Here is a 20,538-nt window from a genome sequence, read left to right as displayed (position 1 = left end):
ATCCATTGATTTGGATATTGGATGAAAGATACGAGAGGGCAAGGAATGGCTGAAGATGACAAAATATTCAGTTATCCAGAGGAGGGAGAATTCACCATGCCTGGTCAGGAAAGACATGATTTGTATACACAGGTGCCTCCTTAAAACAATTGAAGATTTCCTATACAATTCCGAGAGAATTGGTTGAAATGCCCAGATTGCTTTCAGGCTGATGAAAAGATAAAATCTTTCTCAGTTAAAAATGAACTGCAGAGAATATCTTGATTAATTTTCCACGTTCACGTTGTAACAATTAATTTCAACCATCCTCTAGTCTCTAGGTTCAAATCCAATTCATAGTTATAGAGTTATAGGGTCCAACAGCATGCATACAGGCCCTTTGGCCCAAACTGGTCTATGCTGACCAAAATGTCTACCCACGCTAACCCCATTTCCCTGCACTTGGCTCATACCCTTCTAATCCTTTCTTATCCATGTATTTGTCCAAATGTCTTTTAAATATTTTAATGTACCGCTTCAACCACTTCCGCTGGCAGTTCATTCCATATGCACACCAACCTGTGTATAAAAAAAGTTGCTCCTCAGGTTCCCTTTTATTTTTTTCCCCTCTAACCTTAAACTGATGCCCTTTAGTCTTTGATTCCCCAACCCTGGGAAAAAGACTGAGTGCATCCACCCTATCCAGGCCTCTCATGATCTTATACACTTCTATAAGATACCCCCACAGTCTCCTACGCTCTAAAGAAAAAAATCCTAACTTGTCCAATCTCTCAGACCGTTGAGTCCAGGCAATATCCTTGCAAATTTCTTCTGCACTCTTTCCAGTTTAATAACATTCTTCCTATAGCAAATTGCCCAAAATTGAACACAATACTCCAAGCAGGGCCTCACCAACATCCTGTACAACTGCAATGTAACTTCCCAACTTTGATATTCAATGCCCTGACTGATGAAGCTTTCTTCACTGCCCTGTCTATTTGTCCACTTTCTGAGAACCGTGCACCTGTTTCCTCTGTTCTACTGCACTCCTTATGGCCTTACCATTCACCATGAAACTCCTACCTTGACTTTCCAAAATGCAAGACTTCACACTTCACTATATTAAACTCCACTTGACATTTCTCAGTCCACTTCCCCAGCTGATCAAGGTCCTGCTGCAATTTCTGATAACCTTCCTCACTATCCATGATACCACCTATTTTAGTGTCAATAGCAAACTTACTAAACATGCGTTCTACATTCTCATCCAAACCATTGATACAGATAACAACAGCCGAGGGCCCAGCACCGACCTCTGAGGCACTCCACCAGTCACAGGCCTGTGATCCGACAAGCATCCTTCCACTATTACCCTCTGCTTTCTATCACCAAGCCAATTGTGAATCTAATTTGCCAGTTCCCCCTGGATTCCATGCGATCTAACCTTCCAGAGCAACCTACCATGTGGAACCTTATCAAATACCTTACTGAAATCCATATAGACTACGTCTATCACCCTGCCCTCATCATCCTTCCTTGTCACTTCAAAGAGCTCTAACAAATTTGTGAGGCATGATCTCCCATGCACAAAGCCATGCCGACTACTCCCAATCAAACCCTGTCTTTCCAACTGCATGTATATTTTATCTCTCAAAATCTTCTCAAGTAACTTACCTACCACAGATGTTAGGCTTATTGATCTAAAGTTCCCAGGTTTTTCTTTGTAGCTCATCTTGAATAAGGGCACACATGCTACCCTCCGGTCTTCCAGGACCACACCCGTGGCTAATGATAACACTAAAAAATATCAGCAAGGGTCCTCACAATTTCTTCTCTCGACTCTTTGCAGTGTTCTTGGATATGTCTAGTCAGGGCCAGATTTATCCAGCTCCATACATTCTAATACGTCCAACACCTCCTGCGATATGGACTGTCCCCAAGGTATGACCACTAACTTCCCCACGTCACCAAGTCTTTACATTTTTCTCCATGGTAAACACAGAGGAGAAATATTCATTGAGGACCTCATCCATCTCCTGCGGTTCTAAACATGCATGTGCACTTTGCTCCTGAGGGGCTCTATTCTCTCTCTAGTTATTCTTTTAACATATTTAAATAATCTCTTTGGATTCACCCCAATCTTCTCAGCCAAGGCTACTAATGGAATGAAAATCTTTTCTGTCTAATGAGTGAAAAGGCAAAGTGCAAAGTTATGTTTCAGTAATCTTATCCCAACATGATTAGTCAAAATGCCAGCTTTCCTATACTTTGCAGTAAGATGACACTCAGAACACCAATGGTGTTACTAGGATACCTCATTCAAAATGACCATGGATTGGACCTTTGCTGTTACTGTGATGGAAAAGCAGATTTACTGAATTTAACCTTCAATGGTCATCTTTACAAAGATGATTCACTGATGCAGTGAGGGTGCTCCTTTGATGGTTAAAGAGTAACTATTAATTTATATAGTGTATTCCATGTCTTCAGGATATCTCAATAAATTTTACAGTCGGGGAATTAATCTGAAGTCAGTAATTTATTTTCAGAGGGGAAACACAGCCGCCAACTTGCACAAAGCGATGAGATAAATTATCAGTTAATTTTAGTGCAAAAAGAAAGCTTTAATCTAAATTTCAAAAAGGAATGTGCTTCATAGTCTCAGCACGGTTGGGTATTAAAGTTCCTCAAAGTTATGGATTAAAAATATTTTGCTCAAAACCTATAATGTACTAATTCAGGAGACATTAAACAAGCTCCTAACCAAATTCTTAAAAACATGATACAATAAATAAAAATTACAAATAATAGCAAAAGAATGAGCTGGAGCCCAAATCTTGACTATTGGATTAGATTACTAGAGCTTCAGTTTCATGTTTAAATCTTTTGAACTCTTTGATTACAGCACCACTTTGTAACCAACCCCACATTTCCATTCATCATTTCTATAATTCCCACATGTATTTTAGTGTTGATGTTGGAAAGCAAAGTTCTTTAAACAAATATGAAATACATTTAAAACATGAAAGATTATCCTGTATAGAAACAAGAAAAGACCATGTTCACTTGTATTGGCCTTCAGAGCCAAGTAAACCACTAAGCCCGATTGTTTGCATAATACATGAATAATGAGTACATTGGAAAGTTACAGGAGGAACATTTAAAATGTTTTAACTATAATTTATAAAGGGAAGCACCTTCAGGTGAAAACCGTCAAGTGAACTCCCAAAATGCTTGAAATATTGGCTTGAATTCGTCAACATCTGGAATGGAGCAAATAGGTCAACATTTCAGGTAGCACCCCTTGTCAGAGTTTAGATCAGAGTAGTGCTGGAAAAGCCCAGCAGGTCAGGCAGCATCCGAGGAGCAGGAAAATCGACGTTTCAGGCAAAAGCTCCTGTCAGAGCCTACAGCCTAATGTTTGCAGCATCCCCTAGCTTTATTTGACATCTTTTATTTTTATTTTCACCACTAAATAGTTTACTGCAACAGACTGCTTACCCAATTGCTCCTCCTGTTCAGTCCCATTATCAGCTGTTCCCCAGAACATGATGTTGGTCAACATCGTACACAAGAGGAGAGAGAAGCAGCAAGAGACCCGCTGCACTCTGGTGAAGGAGCTCCTTGGGGGTCGAGCAAATATCGAAAACCAGATATGTTGATCCGTGAAACTTTCAGATGTTTTTATGAAGAACAGATTGCTGGAACACATCAAACAGGACAGGTGTCAGTTATGAATTCTTTCAAAGTATCATAAGATGAATACAAGTTAAAAAAGTGTGTTGTTTATGTTAATATCACAGACTAGTCACTGGATCCATGTCAAAGTGATATCAAACATAATATAGTCACACATTTGACATTAAGTTTCATGTGTTGGAAAAGCAAAAATAGGAACATCACAAAGTCAGTATTAAAATATTGATTTACAATTGCTTATGAAGTGCTTTACACAGATCATTGTGAAATGTACTAGCCTCCTTGACATCCTAGAAAAGCACAAAAGTGCAAATTCTAACCTAATTATAAAATGCAAAGATAATAAATAATAGCCCCATCAGCAGCTGAAAAAGTTAATACTTCAATTGAGTATTAAACTATATCTGTTCACTCTTTGATTGTTAATGGACCTGTCGAGAAATTTTAATTTTAACAATCTATCTTTCATTTCTTTTCAGTGTTATAGAAAGAATTGTGGATGCTGGAAATCAGAAACAAAAATGGAAATTTCTGGAAAAGCTCAGCATCTGTGGCGAAAATCAGAGTTAATGTTTTGGGACCCTTCTTCAGAACTTATGGTAACTGGGGAAAAAAAAAATTCTTTATGCAGAAGGTGGGTGGGGAGGGGATAAAGAGTGAGGATAGGTGAGGATAGAGCCCAAAGAGAAGGAAGAACAGTTGGACAGACAAAGGAGTAGCAATTGGTCAACCTGGGAGAATAAGTAACTGTTAATGGGGACTATTGGTAGTTAACAATGGATGAGTGTAATAGCAGACAATGTGATAGCAAGGCTTGGTGTGTGCAGGTGGGGAAAAGCGTGGGGAAGGTGATCAAGCCCTAAAGTTGTTGAATTCGATAGTGAGTCCAGAAGGCTGTAGAGTTCCAAGTATAAAATGAGGTTCTGTTCTTCCAGCTTGCACTGAGCTTCACTGGAGCACTGCAGCAAGCCTGAGACAGAGGTATTAGCCAGAGAACACGAAGGTGTGCTGAGGTGGAAGGCAACTGGAAGTTCAGGGTCATTTTTGCTGACAGAATGTAGGTGTTCTGCGAAGTGGTCACCCAGTCTACACTTCGTTTCCCGAATGTAGAGGAGACCACATTGTGAGCAGCGAATTCAGGAAATGAGCTGGAGAGGCTGAGCAATTCAGAGAGGGAATTCTAGAGCATGGGACTGAGATACCCGAAAGCAAAGGGAAGTAAAGGTTCAAAAGATACCGGAATGATAAAAAGTGAGAATTTTGGGGATACTTGTAAGGCAGAGAAAATGTCAGGGAAGGGAAAAGCCACAAAGGAATTCGAACACAAGGATGAGAATTTTGAACCAAAAGCAGTACAGCACTATGGTGCAGCCCTCTGAGCTAAAAGGTCTGGGTTCAGGTCTCACGTACCTTTGGACTTGACAGCCAAATAGGTGGAAGAATATCTAATGTTAACTTACTCGTCAGTGGCATGCTACCTGAAACTAATATACTCTGGCCACTGTTAGGAGAAAGTGACCAATACCTGACATAGTTGAAGAGTGTGTTGCTGGAAAAGCTCAGCTATTCAGGCAGCATTCAAGGAACTGGAGAATTGACATTTCAAACATAAGCCCTTCATCAGGAATGAGGCTTGTGAGCCACGGCTGAGAGATAAATGGGAGGGAGGTGGGGCTGGGAGAAGGTAGCTGGGAATGCAATAGGCAGATTATGGTGGGGGTCAAGGTGATAGGTCGAAGAGGAGGGTGGAGCGGCTAGGTGGGAAGGAAGATGGACAGGTAAGATAGTTCAAGAGCGCGGTGCCGAGTTGGAAGGTTGGATCTGGGATAAGTTGGGGGGAGGGGAAATGAGGAAACTGGTGAAATCCACATTGATCCTGTGTGGTTGGAGAGTCCCAAGGCGAAAGATGAGGTGTTCTTCCTCTAGGCATCCGGTAGTTAGGGCTTGGCAGTGGAGGAGGCCTGGGACTTGCATGTCCTTGGCAGAGTGGGAGGGGGAGTTAAAGTGTTTGGCCACAGGGCAGTTGGGTTGTTTAGTGCGTGTGTCTCAGAGATGTTCTCTGAAAGGTTCGCACGTTGGCATCCTGTCTCCCCAATGTAGGGGAGTCTCACCAACCTCCCCGATATATCGCATCATCCTCCACCATTTCTGTCACCTACAAGTGGACCCCACCATGGGGATATATTTCCTTCCCCACCTATATCTGCGTTCTGGAGAGACCATGCCCTCTGCGACTTCTTTGTTAGGTCCACACCCCTCACCAACCCTCCCTCCCCTCCCGGCACCTTGCCCTGCCACCACAAGAAGTGCAAAACCAGCGCCCACACCTCCCCCCTCACCATATCCAAGGCCCCAAAGGATCCTTCCACATCCTACAGAGATTTACCGGTGCTTCAACACGCGACATCTACTGTGTCCGTTGCACCTGATGTACTCTCCTCTACATTGGGGAAACAGGATGCCAACGTGCGGAACATTTCAGAAAGCATCTTTGGGACACACACACTAAATACCCCCACCGCCCTGTGGCCAAACATTTTAATTCCCCCTCCCATTCTGCCAGGGAAATGTAAGTCCTGGGCCTCCCCCACCGCCAAACCCTAACTACCTGATGCCTACAGGAAGTACGCCTCACCTTCCGTCTTGGGACCCTCCAACCATACGGGATCAATGTGGATTTCACCAGTTTCCTCATTTCCCCTCCCCCCAACTTATCCCAGATCCAACCTTCCGACTCGGCACCATCCTCTTGACCTGTCCTATCTGTCCATCTTCCTTCCCACCTATCCGCTCCACCCTCCTGTCCGACCTATCGCCTTCACCCCACCTTTATCTACTTATCACATTCCCAGCTACCTTCCCCCAGCCCCACCCCCCTCCCATTTAACTCTCAGCCCCTTGGGCCACAAGCCTCATTCCTGACGAAATGTTTATGCTCAAAATGTCAATTTTCCAGTTCTTTGGATGCTGCCTGATCGACGGTGCTTTTCCAGCAACACACTCCTCAACTCTGATCTCCAGCACCTGCAGTCCTCACTTTCTCCTAGTTGATTAAGACCTGACATTGGGAAGGAAAACATAAGCACAGCTCTTCATATGAAATGTTAGGAATATACCTGAAATCTTTCATTTCTGCCTCAGAAGCGAGATGGAAGGTTTTATCAAGGACAAATTGTCCAGCATCAACAGCTAACCAGCAATTGCAGAAAAAGTACCATTGCTTTCCTGTTTCTGGATCTTGTACGATTACATGATTGATGTACCTGCAGTTAATGAGAGTTCAGCCGTTTAAAAAAAGAATTCATTCTGTAGTAAGTTAAGCTTCATCAGGTTTAATGCACACAGTAAAACAGCAGAAGATGTGCCTTGTAAAAGAATGCTGTACAGGATTGTGAAAGCACTAGAGAATGAATCACTAAAGTACATTTACCAGGATGGACTGGATCCTGAATTGTTGTGCCACAGTCTAATGCTGGTGAGGTTGCCCAATGGGAATGGAGTAGCAAGGAGAAACTCATCCACTGACCCTTGTTGAAAGACTGGTTTCTTCGGATCAGTCAGGTGATGGGAGTCACTTTGGCCTGCTGAACCATACAGCATCATTACTACCTAAGTAAATAATAATAAAGCAATGTGTTATGCATCTTATTGTCAGACTTGAAGTTTAGACATTTTTATGAGTAGGAAAGTAAGCTGAATTTTGCAATTGATCCAAAAGCGAGGAATTTTTCTGGTCCTAGTGTCAAAAATCATGGAATGTTGTCATAAGTGTATAAAAAAATTTGGAGATTGAGTTGTACATTTACAAATGCCAATCCATGTGGCCAGGTTCCAATTGTATTGAGTTATCACATTAGCATCATCCATCTTGCATTATTTTCATTGAGTTTAGGCAAGAAGCAGTAATTCTGTTAGCTCTGCCATGATGTCATAGCCAGATGTCAATGGCTAAGATTCTCATCCAAGTACTGACACCAGGCAGTATTCTCCCAGGCTCCGGGAGGTGAGTAGGTGGGACCAGTAAAACAGTGGGTAACTGTTAGATTGACCCCATCCCAAAGTGGCCCACGTTTGGAGAATTTTGCAAACAACAGAACCATACCCACCTCCAAACAGATATCATTATGTCACACAAGGAGCAATGTAAGAAATTATAAATCTTGTAAGCTGTCAACTTTTGTGTCAAGAATATGATTTATTATGGAGTTCTGGGAAGCACAAGCTATAAAATCTCCTTTTCTGATCCAAGGCTCAAATCCTGAAAGTCCTGACCTAACAGCAGTTCTTCAAGGAAAAGACCCAACTTCTCAGTGTGCAATTACTGGGATCTTACCAGCATTGTCCAAATTCAAGAAATAAGTCAAAAATTTATGACTCTTCGACTAGTTATATCAGTAACTGCAATTAATGAAAAATGTATTACACTCTGATTATAACATTTAATTAACTGTTTTATTCCTTCCGTGATTTCTGCAGATTGTCTTGAAGCCCCAATTACTCTATTAATATTTCAATTTAATTAATTTCTATAGTATTTGCCTGTATTTTCATTTTCCAGACCTTAGATGTAGTGCCTGCTCCTCTTCGATGACCTGTGAAGACTTTTACCAAGTAATGGTATTTGGCAAATGGATCATTATCTGCAAGCACAGTTTTCTTCACCTAAATGAAAGACAAATTTTAAGATGATACAATGCAATTACTACTAAACAACAATTTTAAGATTTTAATAAAAATTTGAATGTAATATTTTTGAGCATTAACTGGTTGTGCAATGGTTGATGATCTGGTTGTTGTTCCCAACATGGTCAGCCCAAAATCTGACCATGCACCTCTCTCTACAGTCTGTGGAAAAGACTCTTTTGCATGCAGGTAAGTAGCAGTGACAAATCTGTAAGGAGCTGCTTCTCTAATCACAAGCTGACTCTCTCCTGTGCTTCACTGGTGAACCTATCAGCAACAAATGCAGAAGAGAAGCAGCCTGTGATTGAGGGATCAACGGTCATTTGAGTGGGAGCAGCGGCCGAGTTGAGGTGAACCCGGGAGACTACAGCTAAGGTAAGAGTTTTTTTCAAAATTACTTACCTGTAGCGGGCATCGGTGTTTTGTTTTCTCTCTCCTTCACAGAAAGAGCGGGAGCAGCAGAGGAAGTGACGGCAAGCAGAGGGGCAGCCGAGACCCGGAAGCAGTTAGTGTAAGCTTAGCTGGGTTAGTTTTTTCCCCCTTTAAAAGCAGGAAGTGCACCCATCTCCAGCTCCTCCAAGACCGTGTTAGGGAACTGGAGCTGGAGTTGGATGAACTTAGGATCATTCGGGAGGCAGAGGGGGTCATAGATCAGAGTTATAGGGAAGTAGTAACTCCAAAGATGGCAGATAGATGGGTTACAGTGAGGGGGACTGGGAGGAAGCAGCCAGTGCAGGGACCTCCTGCGGCCATTCCCCTCAAGAACAAGTATACCGTTTTGGATACTTGTGGGGGGGATGACTTACCAGGGGTAAGTAACGGGGCTCAGGTCTCTGGCACGGAGCCTGTCCCCGTTACTCAGAAGGGAAGGGTGAAGAAGAGCAGAGCAGTAGTAATTGGGGACTCGATAGTTCGTGGCACAGATAGGCGGTTTTGTGGGAACGAGAGAGACTCACGTTTGGTATGTTGCCTCCCAGGTGCAAGGGTACGTGATGTCTCTGATCGTGTTTTCCGGGTCCTGGAGGGGGAGGGGGAGCAACCCGAAGTCGTGGTCCACATTGGCACCAACGACATAGGTAGGAGGAGTGCTGAGGATGTTAGACAGGCTTTCAGGGAGCTAGGTTGGAAGCTTGGAGTTAGAACAAACAGAGTTGTTGTCTCTGGTTTGTTACCCGTGCCACGTGATAGAGATTCGAGGAATAGGGAGAGAGAACAATTAAATGCGTGGCTTCAGGGATGGTGCAGGAGGGAGGGGTTCCAGTTTTTGGATAACTGGGGTTCTTTCTGGGGACGGTGGGACCTCTATAAACAGGATGGTCTACACCTGAACCTGAGGGGAACCAGTATCCTTGGGGGGAGGTTTGCTAGTGCTCTTGGGGGGGGTTTAAACTAACTCGGCAGGGGCATGGGAACCCAGATTGTAGCTTCAGGGTGCAGGGCCTGGAGTGTAGGGAGGTGAGGAACATGGCATCAATTTCCAAGGAGGGTGCCTGTAAACAGGGAAGTGGCTTGAAGTGTGTATACTTCAATGCAAGAAGTATACGAAATAAGGTAGGTGAACTTGCAGCGTTGGTTGGTACCTGGGACTTCGATGTTGTGGCTATTACGGAGACATGGCTAGAACAGGGACAGGATTGGCTGTTGCAGGTTCCGGGATTTAAATGTTTTAGTAGGGTCAGAGGTGGGGGTAAAAGAGGGGGAGGTGTGGCATTGCTTGTCAAAGATAGTATTACAGCGGTGGAAAGGACGATGGATGAGGACTTGCCATCTGAGGTAGTTTGGGCTGAGGTTAGGAATAGGAAAGGTGAGGTCACCCTGTTAGGAGTCTTTTACAGGCCTCCTAATAGTCCTAGAATCATTGAAGAAAGGATTGGGAAGGTGATTCAGGAGATGAGTGACAGTAATAGGGTGGTTGTTATGGGGGACTTTAACTTTCCTGATATTGATTGGGAAAGCTATAGCTCAAGTTCGTTAGATGGGTCAGTGTTTGTTCAATGTGTGCAGGAGAGTTTCCTGACACAATATGTAGACAGGCCAACAAGAGGTGAGGCCATACTGGATTTGGTTCTGGGTAACGAACCAGGCCAGGTGTTAGAATTAGAGGTAGGTGAGCACTTTGGGGATAGTGACCATAATTCGGTGATTTTTACTCTCGTGATGGAGAGGGATAAGTGTGTACTACAGGGCAAGAATTATAGCTGGGGTAAGGGAAATTATGATGCGGTGAGGCATGACTTAGGATGTGTGGCTTGGAAAAGTAGACTCCAAGGCAAGAGTGTAAATGATATGTGGAACTTGTTCAAGGGGCAACTATTGAGTGTCCTTGATAATTATGTACCTGTCAGGCAGGAAGGAAAGGGTCGTGCGAGGGAGCCGTGGTTTAATAAGGAATTGGAATCCCTTGTTAAATGGAAGAGGGCGGCCTATCTCAAGATGAGACGTGAAGGTTCAATTGGGGCGATTGAGAGTTATAGGGTAGCCAGGAAGGACCTGAAGAGAGAGCTAAAAGCAGCAAGGAGGGGACATGAAAGGTCCTTAGTAGATAGGATTAGGGAAAACCCTAAGGCTTTCTATAGGTATGTTAGGAATAAAAGAATGACTAGGGTAGGAATAGGTCCAGTCAAGGATAGTAGGGGGAAGTTGCGTGTGGAGGCGGAAGAGATTGGGGAGACACTGAATGAATACTTTTCTTCAGTATTCACTCAGGAACAGGGCATTGTTGTCGATGAGAATACTAAGGCACAAATAAGTAGAATGGATGGCTTTGAGGTATGTAGAGAAGAGGTGTTGGAAATCCTGGAAAAGGTGAAAATAGATAAGTCCCCTGGGCCTGATGGCATTTATCCTAGGATTCTCTGGGAAGCAAGGGAGGAGATTGCAGAGCCATTGGCCTTGATTTTTATGTCCTCTTTGTCTACAGGAGTAGTCCCAGAAGACTGGAGGATAGCAAATGTGGTTCCCTTGTTCAAAAAGGGGAGTAGGGATAGCCCTAGTAACTATAGGCCGGTGAGTCTCACTTCTGTTGTGGGCAAAGTCTTAGAGAGAATTGTAAGGGATAGGATTTATGCACATCTAGATAGGAATAATGTGATCAAGGATAGTCAGCATGGTTTTGTGAAGGGCAGGTCGTGCCTCACAAACCTTATTGAATTCTTTGAAAAGGTGACGAAGGAGGTTGATGAGGGGAAAGCGGTAGATGTGGTATATATGGATTTTAGTAAGGCGTTTGATAAGGTTCCCCATGGTAGGCTACTGCAGAAAATACGGAGATATGGCATTGAGGGTGAGTTGGAGGTTTGGATTAGGAATTGGCTGGATGGAAGAAGACAGAGGGTAGTAGTTGATGGCAAAGTTTCTTCATGGAGTGCCGTCACTAGCGGTGTTCCGCAAGGATCTGTTTTGGGACCATTGCTGTTTGTCATTTTTATAAATGACCTGGAAGAGGGGTTAGAAGGTTGGGTGAGCAAGTTTGCGGATGATACGAAAGTCGGAGGAGTTGTTGACAGTGAGGAAGCATGTGGCAGGTTACAGCAGGATATAGAGAAGCTGCAGAGCTGGGCAGAAAGGTGGCAGATGGAATTCAATGTAGCTAAGTGCGAGGTGATTCACTTTGGGAAGAATAACAAGAAGATGGGGTACTGGGCTAATGGTCGGATACTTGGTAGTGTGGATGAGCAGAGGGATCTTGGTGTCCATGTACACAGATCTCTGAAAGTTGCCACCCAGGTAAATAGTGCGGTGAGGAAGGCATATGGCGTAATGGCTTTTATTGGTAGAGGAATTGAGTTCCGGAGTCCTGAGGTCATGATGCAGTTGTATAAGACTCTGGTACGGCCGCATCTGGAATATTGTGTGCAGTTTTGGTCGCCATACTTTAGGAAGGATGTGGAGGCATTGGAACGGGTGCAGAGGAGGTTTACCAGGATGTTGCCTGGTATGGTAGGAAAATCGTATGAGGAAAGACTGAGGCACTTGGGGCTGTTTTCACTAGAGAAAAGAAGGTTTAGGGGTGACTTGATTGAGGTGTACAAGATGATTAGGGGGTTAGATAGGGTCGACAGTATGAACCTTTTCCCGCGTATTGAGTCGGGTATTACAAGGGGGCATAGCTTTAAATTAAGGGGGGGTAGATATAGGACTGATGTTAGGGGTAGGTTCTTCACTCAGCGAGTCGTTAGTTCATGGAATGCCCTGCCAGTAACAGTGGTGGACTCTCCCTCTTTATGGGCATTTAAGAGGGCATTGGATAGGTATATGGAGGATAGTGGGTTAGTGTAGTTTAGGTGGGCTTGGATCGGCGCAACATCGAGGGCCCAAGGGCCTGTACTGCGCTGTATTCTTCTATGTTCTATGTTCTATGTTCTATGAGCACCAAACAATGCGGCGGTGACCTCTTTCTCTCTCTCTCTGCACCTTCTTTGTGGCTGCAACACTATATTCTACACTCTGCTCTGCTACCCTGATACACTTTGTATGCCTGCATAGTTTGCAAAACAACACATTTCACTGTATCCCGGCACATGTGAAAACAATAAATCAATCAATCAAGAGGCAATTCCAAAATAAAGTGCACATTCTAAAGGCAGTTCAGGAATAAAGTGATTGGTTCTACATGTGCACAATCATAGAAGGTTGTAGCAGAGGCTGTGGAGGCTAGGTCATTAAGTATATTTAAGACGGAGATAGACATGTTCTTGAGTATCAAAGGGAATCAAGGGTTACGGGGAGAAAGCGGGAGAATGGGTATGTGAAACACATCAGCCATGATTGAATGGTCTGAATGGTCTTATTTCTGCTCCTATGTCTTATGGTCTCTGTTGAGAAAGTGGCTAAAGAGGGGTTTGGAATCGTGTTTTTTTTAAAATACATACATTGAGAACAAACATAAGGAAGCTATGATGGTTTTCTAAAGCACTGGCTCAGCACAAACTCGAATATTGGGTGGAATTTTCCCAGCCCTGGTGCAATGTGGGCAATGTTGAGTAATTTGGGAAAACACGGTGAGAATGAATAAATCTGATTGTCGATGTTAAGAAAAAAGCTGCATTTTTTCCCCTTCAGGTTTTAACATTGAGTTTAGAATCTCACTAATAAATGGTAATCACCTTATTTTCATGCATTTATATCACATTAATAGCTCATCTCGTCTTCTTTCCACACAGCTCACAAGCATTGGCAAGAAATCGGATGGCCCTAGTTGCCAACAGGAAAGTCAGAGCGGTTACTAAGCAGAAGCTGCATTCACCATCATCTTTATGGGAAGCAACTGCCTCCACCTTTTGTCAACAGAGGTTGACACTGGCAAAGCACCTAACCTCACCACATCCTCATGGCTGATCTTGGAGCAATTTAAAACATACTTTAGACTTCCTCACTGTTCACTGACACCTTATATTGTAATGCTCCTGCCAGATGACACATCCATCTCTTACATCTACACAGGATGTATTCTATGGCTTTTAACTTGCTTCCTTGGCACTTACTTTGCACTTGGCTGTTCACAGCATCTCTGTCTTACCTTAACTTGTAAAGCAGACAGACCAGCTTGTCATGGTTATCGCTAGTGTAGAAAAAGGGGATTATTGTCAGTAAGTAACTGTCATCATACTCAATAAAAGACACTCTCTGATCCCAGTCCAAAGAGGTGGTCTCAGACAGTCAGGTGCTTCTTGCGATCAAGGTCAAGGGCTCAGTGTCCTTCCAGTGTGGGGTTTGAGACCCGGTTCTACAGGTCAGCTTCAATCAATCTGTTGGCTGTAGAGACATCACTCAGAGGGCTGAGCTGTGCTTCGTCCTGAGGTTTGGGTTGATCAGGGGCCAGTCCATGCAAGGAAGCAGAAAGTAGGGAAGCCAAGTCTGGTGATGAGCTGAATTAGGTTGCGTGGCTAATGGGTGAATGACACTGAAGGGTTCAATTCCAAATCTATGGGTCAGCTCTTATACTAAATTGAAGGACCTGGAGTAGAGTGGGGAAGAGGAGGTTTTCAAAGACACCACTACCCTGGCTTCAATGGTGGGAGTGGGGATTAGGGTGGGGAACAGTGGATCATTATGGTCAGCACGGCAATGTGGTAGGCCAGGGGTTGAAGGGGAAATTAGGGGATATTAGCCTTTAAACCTGAATGTGGACAGCGCAAAAGCTGAGGGGATTGCCATATCTTGGAAGATGCTATGATGTCTATATTCTTGATAACTCACAAGTTCCTGCCTCATTCCAAGGGTTGAATACCACATGTGCATGGCTGCTGGGAGACCTCTCCAAACCTGGTTTCTGGCTCCTTTATGGAGCTCACTGACTGAGGTAGAGTCCAAAGATGTACAGGTTGAGTGAATTGGCCATGTTAAATTGCTCATAGTGTTCAGGGATGTGTAGGTTAGATGTATTAGTCAGGGGACATGTAGAATAATAGGATCAGTGATTTGGTCTGGGTAGGATACTCTTTGGAGGGTTGGTGTGGACTTGTTGGTACAAAATGGCCTGTTTCCACACTGTAGGGATTCTATGATTCTATGAATACAGATACAATGCAGCACAGTTTTCACCAGGGCCATTGTGGAAAAGACAAGAGGGCTCCTGAAGATGACGGCCAGATGTTTGGATTGCTCTGATAGGGCTTTGCAGTATGTTCCAGACAAGGTACAATCCTGACATGCTGTGCCCCTACACAACTGGAGCAGACAAAAAGAGAGAGAGAAAGAGAGAGCATACCATGGATGCTGAGGAGCAGGGAGAGTGGCAGCAGTATTCTGAGGAGGACAATGAGGACATTGAACATGGTACCTCTCTGAATAGAATGAAAAGATGATGACAGAAAAGAAGACATTGAATGAGATGAAAGTAACTGAAAGGAATGTTAGCAACCGTAATGGAGCAGGAGATGTGGGGCATGGATAGGATAAATAGATTCAGTCTTTTCCCTGGGGTCAGGGAGTCCAGAACTAGAGGGCATAGGCTTAGGGTGAGAGGGGAAAGATATAAAAGAGACCTAAGGGGCAACGTTTTCACGCAGAGGGTGGTACGTGTATGGAATGAGCTGCCAGAGGAAGTGGTGGAGGCTGGTCCAATTGCAACATTGAAGAGGCATTTGGATGGGTATATGAATAGAAAGGGTTTGGAGGGATATGGGCTGGGTGCTGGCAGGTGGGACTAGATTGGATTGGGTTATCTGGTCAGCATGGATGGGTTGGACCGAAGAGTCTGTTTCCATGCTGTACATCTCTATGACTCTATGGGCTGAGGCACCCCAAGTGAGTGAGTAAATAAGAACTAGGATCAGACAGTATGACGGAAAAAATGAGTATTGCAGATGCTGGAAATTAGAGTCAACAGTATGGTGCTGGAAAAACACAGCAGGTCAGGCAGCATTCGAGGAGCAGGAAAATCGACATTTTGGGCAAAAGCCCTTCATCATGAATTTGGCACTGAGGAAGGAGATGTGGTTGTAATAGCGAGTCTGTTTCAGAATGTGGCTGCAGAGCTTCAGAGCAGAGGAGATGACCTAAAGGTTGCAGTGAGAGAAAAACTCACTGAGATCCTTGTAGAGAGAGAATTTCTTAAAGGTAGGAATCCTTGGAAGAGGATTCGCAGTGGGGTTAAAATCAACTAGGCAAAAGTGAATACTGCAGATGCTGGAGATTAGAGTCAAGAGTGTGGTGCTGGAAAAGCACAGCAGGTCAGGCAGCATCCAAGGAGCAGGAAAATTGACATATTGGACAAAAGCTCTCTGATGAAGGGCTTTTGCTCAAACGTCGGTTTTCCTACAGACAGTATGATGTGCAGTCGGCAGGAAGTCAGAGAGTCATAGAGATGTACAGCATGGAAACAGACCCTTCGGTCCAACCTGTCCATGCCGACCAGATATCCCAACCCAATCTAGTCCCACCTGCCAGCACCCAGCCCATATTCCTCCAAACCCTTCCTATTCATATACCCATCCAAATGCCTCTTCAATGTTACAATTGGACCAACCCCCACCACTTCCTCTGGCAGCTCATTCCATAAACGTACCACCCTCTGCGTGAAAAAGTTGCCCCTTAGGTCTCTTTTATATCTTTCCCCTCTCACCCTAAACCTATGACCTCTAGTTCTGGACTCCCCAACCCCAGGGAAAAGACTTTGTCTATTTATCCTGACCATGCCCCTCATAATTTTGTAAACCTCTATAAGGTCACCCCTCAGCCTCCGACGCTCCAGGGAAAGAATTGCACGCAATATTCCAACCAACGTCCTGTACAGCCGCAACATGACCTCACAACTCCTGTACTCAACACTCTGACCAATAAAGGAAAGCATACCAAACGCCTTCTTCACTATCCTATCTACCTGCGACTCCACTTTCAAGGAGCTATGAACCTGCACTCCAAGGTCTCTTTGTTCAGCAACACTCCCTAGGACCTTACCATTCCGTGGATAAGTCCTGCTAAGATTTGCTTTCCCAAAATGCAGCACCTCGCATTTATCTGAATTAAACTCCATCTGCCACTTCTCAGCCCATTGGCCCATCTGGTCAAGATCCTGTTGTAATCTGAGGTAACCCTCTTCGCTGTCCACTACACCTCCAATTTTGGTGTCATCTACAAATTTACTAACTGTACCTCTTGTGCTCGCATCCAAATCATTTATGTAAATGACAAAAAGTAGAGGACCCAGCACCGATCCTTGTGGCACTCCACTGGCCACAGGCCCCCAGTTTGAAAAACAACCCTCTACCACCACCCTCTGTCTTCTACCTTTGAGCCAGTTCTGTATCCAAATGGCTAGTTCTCCCTGTATTCTGTGAGATCTAACCTCGCTAATCAATCTCCCATGGGGAACCTTGTCGAACGCCTTACTGAAGTCCATATAGATCCCATCTACAGCTCTGCCCTCATCAATCCTCTTTATTACTTCTTCAAAAAACTCAATCAAGTTTGTGAGACATGATTTCCCATGCACAAAACCATGTTGACTATCCCTAATCAGTCCTTGCCTTTCCAAATACATGTGCATTCTGTCCCTCAGGATTCCCTCCAACAACTTACCCACCACCGAGGTCAGGCTCACTGGTCTATAGTTCCCTGGCTTGTCCTTACCGCCCTTCTTAAACAGTGGCACCACGTTTGCCAACCTCCAGTCTTCCGGCACCTCACCTGTGACGATTGATGATACAATTATCTCAGCAAGAGGCTATGTTTGTAGCTTGTGGTTGAGCTGAGTGAGAGCTGTTAAGTGGAGAAACTGCATGTAATAGTGAGATTGGTAGATCGTGAGCCTTGGAGGGAGGTGGGTGCAGTTGTGATGAGACTGAGGATAAGGTATTAGACAGACAATGGTGGCACTATCCTTGTATTTCAGAAAAGATCACTGATCTTCTTGCAGCTCTGCTGGTCATAACAGTTTGTCTATGAAATAGCTCTTCCCAGGGCTGCAATCTCATGCCAGACTGGCAAAGTCTGATGCGAATGGACTCCTCCTCCTGCACACCATCCACCATGACCTCCAGGTCTCTTTCTGCAAAGCTGGGTGCTAACATTCCTTTCTGGGACATCTCGTGACAAAAACGCTGAAGCAGTAGGGTATGAAGGACAGTGTCTGGCTTGCAACGTTTGAATTGATGTGCAGCTGGGGTTTATATGTTCCAAGGGCAGGAATTGAGTGAGGTCCTGACACCAGTGAGCACTTCCATTTCTGCTACCACATGATTGTGCAAGAAGGGCACCATGGAGCCCACACCCATCATAAATAAGATGAGCAACAGAAGACTGCATGAGAAAAGTGTCGATGAGCCATGAGGGAGACTCTACGTGAGACTGCCCCAAAATAACACGTAGCCAAAAAAATGGGAAAACTCAGCCCATTGTGACTAATTCTCAGCACTCTGTCTTAGGAAGGAATGTGAAGACTTCACCGAGAAAGTGCAGAAAAGATTTACACAAATGATCCCAGGCATGAGGCACTCCAGTTATGTGGATAGATTGGGGAAACTGGCATCATACACCTCAAAGAGAAGATAAACAAGGGTTTTGATGTCAGTTTTCAAAGTCACAGGGGCTCCAAAGTCAATTTGAGGAAAAAATGATTTTTTTGTACAGAAAGTAGTTAAGATCTGAACTGCACTGCCGAAGGGTGTAAGGCAGCTACCAAAAGGAAATTGGATAACCATACAAAAATGTAAACATGGTGACCAGGCCATGGGAAAGGGCTAGGAGTGGGACAAATTGAGTTGCTCCTGCAGAGAGCCAGTACAGATACAACAGGCTGAATGCATTCCTTTTGTGCTGCATGCATTCTATGATTCAATGTTAACACCAACAGAGTTCATCGCCCAGAAAATAGTGCTGCAGTTTAAAAGAAACACTTAATATAAGTAACTGATGGCTTGAAAATCTTGTAACACTCTATGGTGCAAAGTAAGTGTCTGCTGACATCTGGCTAATTAAAACAGGGTCCACGTAGACCCTTTTCAAGACTCACAATCAAAAGGAGACATGAAAACATCTCACTGAAGTCCATTGCACATACTCCACAGTGTCAGCACACACAGCCTAGCATCTTTCGCTTTTGTAGACGTTAAACAACACACTGCAATGTAACCATTTGCATAATACATAAACACTCTATTCAATATTATGTTCACTGAGGTGATTAGTAAATCTTGTGTTTACATATAATATAGTATATGCTAACATTAAGCTGATTTGCATCACCAGTTTAATAGAAAAGTTAATACTATAACATACCATGCCATTTCTATCATTTTGAAACTTCATAGTATTTTCGAATGATCTGGATATATATGTGGTTTAAAATTGAAAATACTCCAACAAAAGCATTAATACACCTTTTATTTAAAAAGAATAGTTCAACTAACTGATAGTAAATTAAATTTCAAAGTTGCAGCATCTTATGAAAGGTTTTCTCACCTTCATTAAATCCTGTCTATCTTTCATTCGAGTCCAAATGACTAAGATGATATAAACTCCAAAAACAGCAGCCAATAATGAGACTACTACAGAGTTGTCTTTGATTTGAGAGAATAACTTGACAGTTTCCATGACATCCACTGTATTTGGCATGACCAGTAAAGAGGTAGCAAACAAACTGAAATGGTTGCAAAGACACTGGGTTTTGTTTAGATTTGATTTTGGACCCACCTACATGATAAAGAAAGAACAAATGTGAATCATTCTTTCCCTGCAAGAAAAGCAAATTCTAAAGTCAAAACATGTAGAACTTTTTGGAGTAGACTTCTGAGCGTGAACTGAAGACTTGCAATTAATTACAAATTCAACAATAATCCACAAAAGGTCAACCCTGTTTTAATTATGAAAATATAAATTTGTCCTAATTTACAGTGTTTCATGTCTGAATTTCTCCAGAACAGAAATTGTGATGAATCCCAAGAAATAATGAAGGACAATACAGTATTCATCACTGAGCAGTATTTCAATGTTGGCTAGCATATTTTTAGGTCTCCTCTTGGGCAGAAAAACAGCTCTGAACAGATTAAAAGGTTGGAAAGGTTCAAGCATATTTTGAGCTGGAGGAAGAAGGTACGATTATAGATAAAGGAGACGGAAATGCACACCTGAGGAGAATAGTTACAAGAGATTTGTGACAGAGTCAGTGAACGATTTTGCAGGGGCCAGTTCAATAGCCTTTTGAAATATAAAATGGGATTGCAAGGTGCAATTGACCTACACACGAGATTTTCAAAGCAGTTAACACACCAACTTATGCCGTCTGATCATTGACACAAGCGCTGCACAACAACAGTGTTGACTGTGCTGGGAGTGGCTGCAGAACACAATAGAGTACACTGTGGCTGAAGCAGACGCTGGATTTCATTTCACAACTGAGACCCAGCAAAGACACAGATTCAGAAAGCATGGGACTGAGGGAGCTCAAAGATTTTCTGCGAATACCACAATGCACTAACGCCTTTGCAAATATTTTATCAAGTAAAACTCAAACCAGAGGTGTGCGAGGCTGCTCCAGATGCCATTTTGGACTTCTAAAGTCACTTCAAATGTCCAAAACACAGCTGTAATGCTTCCAAATTTTAAGCCAAGCAAATTGGTGGCACTTGGACTCAGAACCTGGGATATTTCTGGAAGACATGGTATATGGTTTCAAAAGTAGACACTGTTGTCCAGGCAGCAAGTAACCCGATTTCAGAAATAGTTTCCAGCATGTGT

The 20,538-nt window shown here is 43.6% G+C and overlaps 1 protein-coding gene across 2 annotated transcripts in view; it reads right to left on the bottom strand.

Moving 5' to 3' along the window:
• Nucleotides 1-20,538, bottom strand: part of LOC122558306 (polycystin-1-like protein 2) — a 148,883-nt gene that overhangs the window by 74,766 nt on the left and 53,579 nt on the right. For both annotated transcript variants that reach the window (XM_087995772.1, XM_087995774.1), the window contains exons 16-20: nucleotides 19,264-19,494; nucleotides 8,239-8,340; nucleotides 7,109-7,287; nucleotides 6,795-6,941; nucleotides 3,481-3,680 (exon numbers count right to left, since the gene is read on the bottom strand). In XM_087995772.1, coding sequence (XP_087851898.1) covers nucleotides 3,481-3,680; nucleotides 6,795-6,941; nucleotides 7,109-7,287; nucleotides 8,239-8,340; nucleotides 19,264-19,494 — 859 coding nt within the window. The remainder of the gene's footprint in view (nucleotides 1-3,480; nucleotides 3,681-6,794; nucleotides 6,942-7,108; nucleotides 7,288-8,238; nucleotides 8,341-19,263; nucleotides 19,495-20,538) is intronic.

The sequence above is a fragment of the Chiloscyllium plagiosum genome, unplaced genomic scaffold, assembly GCF_037043375.1.
Source record: "Chiloscyllium plagiosum isolate Xiang-an unplaced genomic scaffold, Cpla_swu_hap1 HiC_scaffold_17, whole genome shotgun sequence".
NCBI lineage: Eukaryota > Metazoa > Chordata > Chondrichthyes > Orectolobiformes > Hemiscylliidae > Chiloscyllium > Chiloscyllium plagiosum.
Note: the sequence above shows the minus strand (reverse complement) of the source record. Positions and strands in the feature narration are given on the sequence as shown.